Raw genomic sequence first — 14,250 nt, forward strand, 5'->3', positions numbered from 1 at the left:
GCCCAATTCTATCTATTTAAGGCACAATTATATACTGTTATGAGCCAAGTACGTTCTGAAATTTTCATTCATATAACTCAAATTTTGGCATAAAGTCACCAGAAAGTTCGAAAACTTTTATATTAGGTATATGGGGGCGCAGGGAAGTACTGACCCGATTCCACCCATTTTTGACACACAGAATTACTACTGCAAGAAAAGTATTCTGTCTAAATTTCTATTGCATATCACATATAGTACATTTACCGACTTTTTCAAATAAAAGTCAATATAGGTACTGTGATCCACATATTCGGTACTTAGGATCTTGAACAGTTTCGGTTGGACAAAAGAAAGCGGCTACGCTGCCTAGGTCATGTTGTCCGAATAGACGAAAACACTCCATCTCTGAAAGTATTCGACGCAGTACCCGCCGGGGGAAGCAGAGGAAGAATAAGACCTCCACTCCGTTGGAAGGACCAAGTGGAGAAGGACCTGGCTTCGCTTGGAATATCCAATTGACGCCACGTAGTGAAAAGAAGAAACAACTGGGGCGTAGTTGTTAACTCGGCTATAATCGCGTAAGCGGTGTCTACGCCAATAAAGAAGAAGAAGATACGCTAAAGACATTATTCATGCAAAGCTTAATCCCATTATATTAATCGCTTCTTGATTTGTTTACTCAAAAAGAAGTCATCAAGATATCTCAATTTTTACTCAAGTTACAGCGTGCACTAACGAACGGACGAATAGACAGAGAGTCAACAGGATTCAATAAAGCCCTCAATTCGCAGAATTTCAGAAAAATTAAGTAAAATACTTTGTAGGGTTCATATCGCTTAAGTCCGTTGAAGAAGGCAAAGGGAGCACTGATCTATACATTTCTGATTAATATGCCCATAAATGATAACCGCCACTTATTACTGTTGTTGCTGCGGCAATAAACAAGGCTGTTAAAGTGACGTAAAACACGCATTGCATTTTAAAGTCAAGTGGACCAACAACTGGCCCCCTCCTCCGCATGCAGACGCAGCGGCTTGCCAAAGCAACTGCCACATAATATTCGCGTGTCCAAGTGTATGTCTGTTTGTACATATTAGCCGTGTCTGTGCGCTAGTTAGCTATTTGCTGGTTATATTGTATGCTTCTATGAGTGCATTTTGTTGGCCATGCGAAGGCAGCAACGTCGGTGGCGTGAAGCGCGAGGCTGGAAAAACATGTTCCCGAGCAATGTGGTATGTGTGTTTGTCGCGGATTTTGATATGATTTTCCGTGGAAATAGTTATCTCACTAATGTGGCGTGTAAACGATGAATCCGCCAACTCGGCTGTCCGCCTTACACTAAACAATCACCACACGGTATATGTGGACCACACGATGGCCAGTGGACTCATTAAAAGGCACAAATGCAGAAATGTAACAAACGCATGAAATATGTGCCACACATAACTGCTCGTATGTAGCTCGATGCGCGACTAAGCGCATTCACATTTGCCACATTTGCCACATTAACTGGACACTCATGCAACACTTTCCATTTTAATTGAAACTTTTTATAATTTTATACGAATAAGAGCAAATACATACATACACATATGGGCCAGACTTGTCGCATATTTGATGGGGCGTCGCGCATTGCGTGCACCCATTTTTGGCAGACGATTGTCTAATAGCTTTCAACTAAATGATTTGTCGCCTATAAAACTGCTAAGCAGTCAACGGATGAATCACAGTGATCTGAAGTGATCAAAGCAAACTGGTACTAGTATCATACAGTTGATCAATAGGCAATTAAATAAATTCGATATTTTTCTGAAATTATCAGTGTCCTGCTGTGCACTATCCATTAACTAAATAAATCATCAACCCACGCACGTTTGAAGCTCTTACTACACGCAACATGTTCAAATCGGTAAGTTACCACATGCAAGCTTGTTTAAAGGCACTGTAACTCATTGCATTTGACGTCCATTTAAATGTTCCACAGTTGGTTCTCAGCTTGGCTCTGCTCGCTTGTGCACACAATGCGCTTGCAGGATTTCTCGGTGGCTATGGCTTGGGCCACGACTATGGTCACTATGGAGGACATGGACTCTACGCCGGCTACGGCGGCTATGGCCACTATGGTGGTTATGGTGGTTATGGCCACTATGATCACGGCTATGCGGCACCCATCATTACCAAGACGATCGCAGCAGCGCCGGTGATTACGAAAATTCAGGCCGCACCCATCATCACGAAAACCATAGCGGCGCCAATTGTGACAAAGACCATCGCCGCCGCGCCTATATCAATTGGACACGGCTATGGCTACGGGCATGGTTATGGCTACGGACATGGCTATGGTTTGGGACATGGCTTGTATGGTGGTCATGGATACTACGGAGGGCATGGATACTATGGAGGACATGGTTATGGCTATGGACATGGCTGGTAAATGCAAAATAGCATGTTGTTGTGTGATTTAAGTAAGCAGGTAAACGAAATTAACGGTACTGTGCTGGTTTGCCTGAGGGGTATTCACTGTGTAGTACGCATTAATGCTATATAAATATATGTATGCTGTTAAGACGTGGCGTTGGTGGCCAAGCCTCATTTATTATACACTTATATTGTAATCTGAGCAGCACTAATTTAAAAGACTGCAAAATCTTGTATGTGTTTGTACTTAATTATCACTTTATTGCATATTCTAGTGTGTGTACATTTATTGTTGTATTGATTGCTATTAATACTTGTCTATGTAATGCAAATGTCAAATGCCAAAAACCAAAATAAAATATGAATTATTATTCACCCAAAGTCACGTGAGAATTATATGTGAACTGAAAGCGTTTATTTTCTTGAGAAAATAGTTGTATTGCCACTTGTTTAAAAATATTTCAACGTACATACATATGTCAGTTTCCATACAGAAAAAGTACAATTCAAGCTTACTAATTCGGTTGAAAAAATGACAACTCCACAAATTTTTCTATATCAGCTTTAATTCTTACTCAAGACATTAAAAAAAGCCCTCCGCTTTTTCGGCATAAGTGAAGCTAAACACCGGCCACCTCTTTGCTCTTTTTGTTTGAGATCTGCTCTCTGCTAGATAGAGAATATCGACGTCTCATTAGCGCCGTATAGTCTCCTTCTCACTCTCAATCGCTTCTTCAATATGTGGCCAGTGTCAGTTATTTGATTTATGGTACTTATTTTGGCGATTAACTGGTCAAGTTTCGGCGAATCGATGACAGCAAAAATGTATACACAATAACATGAAGTACTTCTAGAATCACGAAATCTTTTGTAATGGCTGCCAGAAAGATAATTAGAATAACAAAATTCAATTTTTTATAGCATAAAAAGGTTTAAGAGAGTCCTTATCTTGATTTTGTCAGTTTACCTATTAGGCAGCTACATGATCTAGTAGTCCGGTCTAAACAATATGTTTGAAGATTTTTGCAATGAGTTAACAATTTGAGCCATTTTTCTTAAATATACCTTGTCAAATTGAAAATGTTTCGATTTAAGGGCTTGAGTTTGACGAATAATCGTATTGTATGTATATGGCAGCTTTGAATATGCTATAGTTTTCCGTTACCGGAAGTTCCAACAAATGAACAGCTTTTTGATGAAAAAAGGACGTTAACTAAATTTCAAATCGACATCTCAAAAACTGTGGGCCTAGTACGCGTATATACAGAAGACAGAGAGATAAATGGACAGTGAGACGGACACGGATAAATCGTCTCAGCTAATCACGCTTACCCTTTAAAAGGTCTTCTATGTACATATGTTTTCTGTTGGGTGTTAAAAGCTTCGCCAAACATACTACATCTTGTTCAGAGCATAATTAAATCTTAAGCATTAATACGAGGACTATCCGATAAGTATTACTTTAGAAGAAATCAGAAAATGCTTGGATGCTGTGTGCGATAACTGCTCCTCTTCGACAGCAATCGTGAAAAACTATGGGTTGAAGACAAGGCTGCGCGACACAATTTACCGCCTCAGGTAAATCTTAATTTTCCTAAGCTTATTTTACCTTAACAACAAAAACTTATAAATTTTGAAAATTATTCTGACGATTTTGTTAAAATAAACTCGCATATTCCAAAGATTTGACATAATTATTTAATACAAGTAAGAAAGAGCCAAGTTCGTGTGTAAGCGAACATTTTAAACTCCCGCAACTTTCAAGCATCAAAGCCGGGGAAAAATACCTATTAAATTTGTTTGAAATTGGTTAGAGTAGGTACTGAGATATGGGTTTTTACCTAAAGCCAGGGCGGTATAAATTTCAACCTAATTCTGTATAGCATTATCCTATTGATCCTATGTTATATTGTGAATATAGGCATAATCGGACTTCAACCTCGAATACTTCTCATATAACACAACTTTAAATTCCATATGATTTTTTTTCCTCTTCTGGTACACAAATCAAGAACCAAAGACTACATTCGGATAAAACTTTGAACGAATACTACTTTTGAGATACGTCAGCTGAAGTCTACAAATTGTCAAATCTCGAATTTAACTCTTTAAGCTCCCAGATCGAATATATGAACCCAGGGCGTATTGTTGACTTTTTACCGAAAATATATTAAAGCACGATAAACAATATATTTTACCATCGATTTGGTATAAGAGGGCTTTAAAGAAGAAATTTGACGGTGGGAGTGGCACAGCCCATTTTTACGTTTATTCACATATCTCACGACCAGCTCGACCGCTTTCTACCATATTCGATATACAACATTCTTATGTTACAATGTAAAAATGGTCGAAAACAGATTGCAACCACGCCCACCGTATAGCTGACTTTTTACTGCAAATATCGATCAATATGTGAGATATATAAATGAAGTTTTAGGGTTAATATTTTCCTGAAAATGGTATGTCTGTGTACCGATTTTAGTACTTCGTGTGGCTACATACATACATCGGCCAATATGTGAGTTATCACAATATTTAACTGATAACAGTGTCACTCCGTGTCTCAAATGCATAAAAATTGGCGAAACTTGTCCTAGACTTTATTCCATGTGATTGGTGATCTTAATGAAATTCAAGAAACATTTTTTACTATATGATAATGCCGAATTTATCGGTCAGTGTATGAGTTATATAGGGTAAATGCGTATATAAAAATTCTTAGATCGCGATCCTCTTAAGGTATTCTCCTGGCTTTGATTCTTGCAAGTTGCAAGAGTATAAAATGTTCGATTGTACCCGAACTTAGTTCTTCCTTACTTGTAGAAAACTCAAAGTATGTGGTCGCAATCTTTTAAGTGAGTTCATAATTGCTTATTATTGTTATTTTTGCCATCGGATCAATCTTTTTTGTTGCGGAAGTACGGAGCGAAAGTACTTTTATTGATGATTTTATAGAGCCAGCCGTTTATGACATCAACAGCTATGTTGACATTGTGAACTTTATTAAGAAATACTTAAAAGTCGCAATATTTATTGGGAGGACTTCGTTTGTGTAAGGCGTTTGCTCAAAATCCTATAAGATTAATTCTAAATTTAATGAGAATGTTTGCCTTCAATGAAGGGCTTCTAAGTAACATTTAATCCATTAGATTATCCAATCCATGAAATTTTTTTATTTTCATGTCTTTCTAAAACCGTAGTTGACTTTACCATCAATGTGACAAATTCTAAATTTGATAAATTTTTTAGTCTAGCTTTTATTTCACTTTAACCAATTTTAATTATCGTATCTATATTGTTAGAATATTTTTTCACTAATATAATGCTTTTTTAAGTTTCGGTTCATATCAAAATTTTCCGAGCTCGTTGTTTTCAGAACTGCCGAGTTAAAAATAATTGCAGCAATATTATTAATCAAGAACATTTTAGTACACTTTCAGTGTCGTGTGATAACCTAATCAATGTCCCTTAACGACAATTTCTCCAAATTATTAGCAAAATAAAAATCTTTAATATATACACTAGGCATTTTAATATTTTTTTGTTTATTTTCAGCGGCAGAAATTTATACACAAACGATTTCAATGCGTCTCTCAGCAAAGAAATAAGAAAAGAAGAAAATTACAACGATCTATATAACATATTTACATTTACAAAACGACCCTTCGCAGTAACACAGGAAATCCATTTCCTCTCGCCTTTCTTCCATTCGTTAACAGTGCAGATTTACCAGCCATGACCCAAACCAATACCATGACCCAAACCAATACCACTTCCCAAGCCAATACCATGACCCAAGCCAATACCATGACCTAAACCATAACCCAAGGATGGAGCAGCGATTGAGGCGGTCGAGATAAGGGGTGCAGACGCTATTTTTGTTATTGCTGGAGCGGCATACGAGATGGCTGGTGCATGCGAAATAGCCGGAGCTAATGAGATGGCCGGAGCTGCAGCGATCTTGGTAATGGTCGGAGCGGCATAGGAAATTGATGGAGCAGCAAGTGCAGCATGGCCATATGAAATGGCTGGAGCGGCGGGCGCCAAGGAAATGGCCGGTCCAGAATGGAGGCCACCCAAAAGAGAGCCACCCAAAAGAGCGCCACCATGCGCGCCACTCAAGTATCCTGGCGCAGCTACGGCGCTACCGACCAAAGCCAGAGCGACAATGACAACCTGTAAAGGATGTCGAAAAGAACAAACACACATGAATTTATGTAGATTTCACACATTTTCAAATAGACACAATATTCCGATGATGACTGAACTCGCGGCGAGTACTCACGTATTTCAACATGTTTGCTGATTTAAAATGTTTTATTTGCGATTTCTCGACGAGCAAATTCGATGGCAACGTGCGCACAAAACGGATCGTAGCTTAAGAACGCGAAAGACAGTTTGATTCGGTGGTAGCGTCGAGCAAACGCTTTTATACCGTTCAAACAAATCTAATTTTTCAATGGAATTACACCAAAACTCAACTCTGCCGTCTAGTCGCTAAACACATTTAAATTGGGCGGGAAACGGAGTGGCAGCTGCAGTGTTGCAGCAATTGAGCGGCATACAGCGAACGCATATCTGAGTCGAAATTAAAGCCTATGCCGCTGTTGAAGCTGACGCTGGATGTGGACGGACGACAAGCACTTTTACTTTTTTTTTTGCAAGTCAAAGTGGACCACAACCGCCTGACATGCCTGGCAGATATACACAGACATACATATTTGTATTTCCTTACCATTAGTGTTGTGAAAACAGTGTGACACAGTGGCCGGGGTTGAGCCACATGTGAGGCAACGGCCTGTCGTCGGCGTCATTTCGGCTCACTGTCATTCTGCCCCAGTCGTCGGCGCACAGCCTACGGTATTTGATAGCATTGCGCCTAACAGTGGCAGCCGGGAGTAATGGCTGACTCCTTCAATGTTGTTGCTGTTGTGACATGGAAAACACGGGCTGTTATTTTTCAATTTCATAATGTTCCTCTTTGTCCACAGCGACAGGTTGCAGGCGACTTTTTGAACCAGCTACACCAAGAAGCGACCACTGGCGCTCAAAAAAGAGGTTTGTGTAGCTACTCAATTAACCGGTCCTCAAGTGAGAATTGCCAACTGATTGGCTGCATTAAGAGTATAAGTAAAATTTTTGTGAAAATATGACTCATGTGATCGATTTTTCGTGTAATCAATAACGTTCGATTTCAACGATTTTGTAAGCCTTTGTTTGTGCGTTGCTGTGTGCGCTTTAAATCAGTGAAAGGACCACAAATAGTATTGTTGTTTGTTACTCGAAAGTACCACTGATCTATTATGTGATTCAGTGTTACTCCATGTAAGTACATATATCTAAATCAATTATACAACTATACCTTTCTACTTACAAGGGATAAATTTCAACGTACTCGAAAACATAAAACCAAACTTGAGTACTCCCTCTAAGGATGTGACACTTAAAGTTCCGGACACCTTCAACGGATTATGACTGGGACTTTTCATAAACCTCCTATTTGTTTTATGACTTGTACAAAACGAAATCATAAATTTAATGCTGTTAATGGTCTGTTAGGGTAGGTTAGGTTCGATAACTGATGCAGAGATCACGCTTTGACTTTTTGGACTCCTCTATACGGTTCTTTGTGAAGCCATAAAAACGTAGTAACTATTGTATTTGATCTTCGAAGTCAACAAAGGGCCTTGGCGCCGATAAAAAATTTACTAAAGTGTTTAATTTCCAGCTCAATGGGATATCTCTTTTCGCAAACGCTGGAAAATCAAGAAGCAAGTGCTGGGATGTTTCCACCTCGTCTTCCTCTATACAGCTTCTGCAGCTAGCTTCCGGTAAGATTTTCAAAACTTGACTGCGTGGACTCCGATAAGACACTAGCATGTTAGAACATCACTCGGGAGAGGTTAGCGTTGTTGAGGGCAAAGAACTCACGTTCCCTTACGATCGAACTTAGGTAGAACATTACCAGGTCGAATTTAGGTCAAAAGCTATCCACTAGTAGGACACACACGAAAAGAGGTGCCCCGATCCGTTCCTATTCTAGTAACAGCGGGGCTAGGGTGCCTTTCTTGCCAGCTCTGATCTGTGACTCGCTGCCATTGATAACGAGGTTAGGCATTTTTGCGGTTTGTGAGTTCAAGGTTAAAATCGCCGGCTTGTTATCAGAAAGGGTAGCATTCATAAAGAGACTCACTGTCCCTCTCCTTCAACGGTTTCGACCCAGCAACAACGCTATAGCAGGTATGTGGGCGGAGAAAAAGCCATCAGAGTTAGGTTTGGCGACTACATGCTCCAAAAAATTCGATATAAACATAAAGCGTGGAAGGAAGGAAATCCAGATTCGCGGTCATACACTTTCCGACGATATCTATAAGCACTATATGCAAACTAGCATTAAGTGTTATGGTAAGAGTGGACCTTAGTGCACCACACATGATGATGAACGCCGCTCCTTGAATGCTCGTGGTTTAAATGGAAAAGTTTCAGCAACAAATACGTTTTTGGGAACTAAAAAATAATTCTTGTTTTCTATAAATGGCTTCCTAACTGTTTGAAAAAATATATTCATGCAGTCCCATTCTATTTGACTAAAATCAATATGACAGATATTTTAAGATTAACTCAAAATTGAAATATTTAGCTCGAGAGTTGGACGAAGGAAGATTTGGGTAAAAAATTACAAGAAGTTACACAATTTTGAAGCTTAAAGACTTATTATTCATCAAATGGTTTCTTCAACCGTTGACACGGGAGGGTAAGATCACCCTGCAATACAACGTTAGTAGTGCGGATAACGTTTTTACATACAGTAGTATTTAGGCTGTCTGAAAACGAGCTACGATTTCTATTTTCATTGTGAAATGGGCAGCGGTAGTTGTAATGAAGAAGACGTCATCAATATTGAAATCTGTGTCTTATAAAGGTGAGAGCAAAGTTACTCAACGTTCAGTCCAATAGTTACAATCACATTCATCAACAACTTTGTGAAAGTATACATCAAACGCTTATGGTTGGAATTTGCAACGATAACAAATAAGAGGGTTAGATAATACTGGCTGGCTGCCAAGCCATACATAGACCTACCGATCCTTTGTAACGCCTTACATAGATCTGCTGGACCTTTGCAATGCTAGATAACAGTTCAGTTCGAGCTGAAGTTTATGCTTTTTCCGGAGTTCAAAAGAGTCGTCATAACTACTTCTCATCAGGAATTAGATCAAGTGCTCCTGGAACTACTCAGCTGATAAATATCTCAGACGAATTCAAGATCAGGCTGGACAGAAGCAGAGAGGTACTCAAGCGTCCATCTCATGCCTTTGGAGCCCTTTTTGCTGATACTTCATGCTTTCCATCCATGCACTCCATCGCACCGGTCAGGCAGCCCTTTCAGAAATTTCATTGTGTATCGTGTTAAGCGAGTTCCGTATTTCCAGCAATAGCTAGATGGATGGAACATTTGGCAATCTCATCAGCTATTTGGTTTCCCGGAATGCCATATAGTCTGAAACTTAGTGTACCGCTTCTCGGCAGCTACCACACCTACTCCCTGCTTCTAAGGACACTCTCTGTCATAAACCGATAGAAGATTAATGCATTAATTGCCGCTTGATTAATGACGTATATATAAATGTTATGTATGTAGTTTGCTGCGTTGTTAGCTGTCTCAGCAGCTTTTCTAACCATAAAGACTTAAACCTCGAAAATACTGCATATGGGAAGCGTGAAGGGTCGCCTGAGTACTAGCTCTGCGCAATAGTTCCGGCGCCCAGTCCATCAGACATTTTTTATACGTCCGTGTAGATATTGCTATCGCATGTTCCACCCTTTTTTAATGTAAATTGAAACCTTCCAGTTAAAGTGGGTGGGTGTTTGGTATGTTTGAATCAGGAATATTCTGCTTATCGAGTAATGCTCGAACGTTCTTGTGAAAAATTCCTCTAATATCGCCAATCTTGCAGCTATTTTCACTGCCGAGCATTTCTATGTAATTTCGATTGGTGGTGGATTGAGTAACTTCCAGGTCAGACGTTATGCAGCAGTCCATAGCTCCGCAGAATTGGTTTGACTTCTAATATTATTGCATGCCATTAACACATGATTTACATAAGTATGTAGAAGGTCCCACAAAGGATTAAGAGTATTCTGCCAAACACATAATATTTGTATGAGCAACAGATGGACCACGATTGCAACACGAAAGCCAATAAAACATCACCTGAAAAAATAAATGACCAAATAAACACAATTTCAGTTACCTTTGGGTAATGTTAAAGTCATCCTTCTAGGAAATACATTGTAGGGCTCATCACAGGGTATTTTCCCTTAAAAACCCGCCTACAGAAAATGGGAAAAGTGGATTCCGCGGAATGCAGTTCATATGCGAAGTAAGATGAGACGCTGGAACATTATCTCTGCGAATGCCCAACCTTCAATCGGATGAAAAGGGACATTTTTCATACACCGACTTAGGGGACATTGGGCTGCGAAAGAACCAGGGTTTTCCCTAAATCCACGGATCCAATCAACCATGCAAATACAATATTTTCTGTTTTTTCAGTAGATATATAATTGAATTAATTTCAGGTGAGGTTGAGCTGATAAATTACTCTGCGGAGGCAAACAGATTCCATATAGACCAGGACATTCAATTTAAATTCATTAGGAGCCCAAAAAACCTAAATAAGTATTCAAGTGCTTTCAGGTTCTATATAAAATATTAGTCAAATGTACCTCGTATTAAGCCCACTCAAGGAGCCAACATAATTGACCTCTTGCCCGAAGTTTTATGTGTGAACACTACACGTTTTATAAGTGTTGTACTGCTACTAGTCAAATTAGTCTTTATTAAATTTGTTGCATAGACAGCGATTATTGCAACAAACACGGTGCACTCCTTTATAATGAGCTTTGACACACCCTAATGGGCGGCAACTTTAACGTCGCCGGCGGTTGCCGTCAACCACACTCAGAGATCACGGTGCATGAATGAAGAAGTCTGGCGGTATGTTGCACTAAAGGAGCGATGGTGGCAACTACTGCATTTCCAGCGCATTGCAACAATTGCCGCCATCGTTGCTGCCACATTTGCCCCGGGCGTAGTGCGTGGTGCAAATTTAATGCAATTTCGGCAAAGAGCTGACATCATAGCCTGATAAATGCAATGCAATCCAATGACTTTTATGCAATCAGCTGCAATACATGCGCCGAGTAATAGTTCAATTTGATCGGCTGTAAAAGATTATAGCTCCGCTCACACGCACATACATACAATCGCTCATACTTAATGCAGCATGTAGAAACATAGCTAACGATTGTCTTTGTAAGCTATTATACTTGCATATTGCAATTTACATACACATACTTGTACATATGTATGTGTATACTCGTATACGATGTCTGCTAACTGCTTTGCAATTCATTTTCACCAGTGAAAAAAACTGAGTTCATTTTAATGTATTCCAATTCCTATTGAGCGATGCTATTATTATTAACGAGCAAACATTTAAGTGCGTTCTTAAAACTGTGAGGCAGGTGTGTCGAACGAGACAAGAAAGAATCAAAAACAAGACACTTTACATGCACATAGGCATCTGTACATGAATAATGCAAATGCTTGATTTGCTATTAAACTTGATATTTTAATTAATATTATACAATTTATTTAATGCTGTACGCAACTCCGTCTCACAAAATCTCATTTCTGGCTGAATAGCTTCGTCAATAAGCAAAATATGCGTTTTTGGACAGGCAGCAATCCCCACGTACTCCATGAATCACCATTGCATCCGAAATATTACGGTTTGGTGCGGTTTATGGCCCGTCGGCGTCATTGGGCAGTACTTCTTCCGTGATGATCAAAACCGTCACATTATTGTGAATGCGAATCGAGTATTGTTGGTCCGAATTGGATGATATGGACTTAGACAATATGCAGTTCCAACCAGACGATGCCACTAGCCACACAGCAAATGTCACATGAACTTTTTATCTCACGGATTGGCCCAGTCAATTTGCTACTTCGGTCTTGTAATTTGACGCCGTTAGACTATTTCCATACGTCAAGTCTACGCTCTATGCCAACAAGCCAGTGATGATTGATAAACCTAGTGAAATTGCAACAGTATCGGCCGATTTATGCTTGAAAACCGTCGAAAATTGGGTTCAGCGTCTACAAGCGTGACCGTGCTGTCCTTGCAAAAGAAATCGAGTTCTATACTGTATTTTCACAAGAATGAAGAATTTTATTGCTATCCCAAATCTTTTTTTTAATAAAACTTATTGAAAACACCGTTAAATATTGAACCTAATTATAACTATATTTTTGAATTTTTTTTATTTGATCGTTTATTGAAAAGAAAAAAACATGTACAATACTATTGTTAGGAGTATTGCTCATCTAAAGCAATACATAGTATTTCCCATCTTTCTGCCAATTTATGGATACCATTCTAAATGAACCGCACCGCCTGGTGGTCGGAAATGAATCAACCCACATTGTCTATATGATTTTTTGGAATTAGGGTTATCGCAATAGATCCATTCTTCATCAGCAGTCACAAGTCAAAGTGAAACGACTTCCTTTTGTAACGTTCAAGCAGCATTTCTGACGCAAAATCGTTTTAAATGCGGCTTCAATTCATAAGAACCTTCTCTTATTCTCAATCGAACTTAAGGTACCTAATTAGCAAGTAAGAAAGAGTTAAGTTCAGATGCAACCGAACAATTTATACTCTTGCAATTTTCAAGAATTAAAGCCACGGAAATACCTTAAGATGTAAAGCGTCAACCAGAGTATCGGAATCTAAGAAATTTTATGTACACATGTACTCTATATAATTCATACACTGAGCGACCAATTCGGTACAAGATTTGTTAGAAAAACGAAAGTCATTATATGTAGTATATGGGAGTTGAGTTAGTATCGAACTGTTATTATCCATTAACTATTATCATTAAGGTAACTCACATGCAATCACCAATCATATGGAGCAAAGTCAGCCGGATGTTCGAAAATCTTTATATTAGGTATATGGGGGGTCAGGGGCGTATGTGCCCGATTCGACCAATTTTTGACACATACATACCATTGTCAGAGAAGGATGATCTTTGAATTGCAATTATATGTTTCACACATTTACCAATATTTTAGGTCAAAAATTAACTATAGATACTGAGGTCCACATATTCAGTACCTAGGGTATTGAACAGTTTTGGTTGGATTTGGACAATTTTTGGCCGTTTTCCAATAGGTGTATCTAGGGTCAAGCACTGGTCGATTAAATCGTTTTATATCGATCTTGGACACTTGTGTCTACACTAATCCAACAAAATATTTGTAGAGATCTGTTTGCATCCAAAATTTATTCTCAACTGAAAATGTCACTTTTTGAGCCGAATTCTCAACATTTGCGGGAAATTTTGCTTTTCTTTTTTAATTCCAAGAAAAATGCGGCTGTGGCTCATCGAATGCTTTCGGATACGTACTCAACGTACGTACGGCTGTCGTAAGTGAAAGAACATGTCGCGAATTTTTTCAACGTTTTAAGAATGGTGATTATGAAGTCGAAGACCGGCATGGTGGTGGAAGGGAGAAGATTTTCGGAGATGCTGAATTGGAAGCATTACTCGACCAAGATGCGTCTCAAACCCATGAGGAATTGGCCTAATCGTTGAAAGTGACACAGCAAGCCGTATACACGCCTCAAAGCCTGGGGCTGATTCAGAAGGAAACTGGGTTCCTTACGACTTGAAACCAAGAGATGTCGAACGGCGCTTCTTTGCATGTGAACAGCTGTTTCAAAGGCACAACCGAAAGGGGTTTTTTCATCGCATTGTAACTGGCGCCGA

The 14,250-nt window shown here is 39.2% G+C and overlaps 2 protein-coding genes across 2 annotated transcripts; one reads left to right on the forward strand and one right to left on the reverse strand.

The window, feature by feature from the left end:
- Positions 1-1,879: 1,879 nt before the first annotated feature.
- Positions 1,880-2,416, forward strand: LOC120776534 (cuticle protein 64). Its single transcript, XM_040107268.1, has 2 exons — positions 1,880-1,891; positions 1,967-2,416. Exons 1-2 carry the CDS (start codon positions 1,880-1,882, stop codon positions 2,414-2,416), a joined length of 462 nt encoding a protein of 153 aa, XP_039963202.1.
- Positions 2,417-6,129: 3,713 nt separating this feature from the next.
- LOC120776607 (cuticle protein 16.5) lies at positions 6,130-11,772 on the reverse strand. Its single transcript, XM_040107395.1, has 2 exons — positions 11,761-11,772; positions 6,130-6,579 (listed from the first exon to the last, which is right to left on the reverse strand). Exons 1-2 carry the CDS (start codon positions 11,770-11,772, stop codon positions 6,130-6,132), a joined length of 462 nt encoding a protein of 153 aa, XP_039963329.1.
- Positions 11,773-14,250: the final 2,478 nt, after the last annotated feature.

Source organism: Bactrocera tryoni, chromosome 5, assembly GCF_016617805.1.
Source record: "Bactrocera tryoni isolate S06 chromosome 5, CSIRO_BtryS06_freeze2, whole genome shotgun sequence".
NCBI lineage: Eukaryota > Metazoa > Arthropoda > Insecta > Diptera > Tephritidae > Bactrocera > Bactrocera tryoni.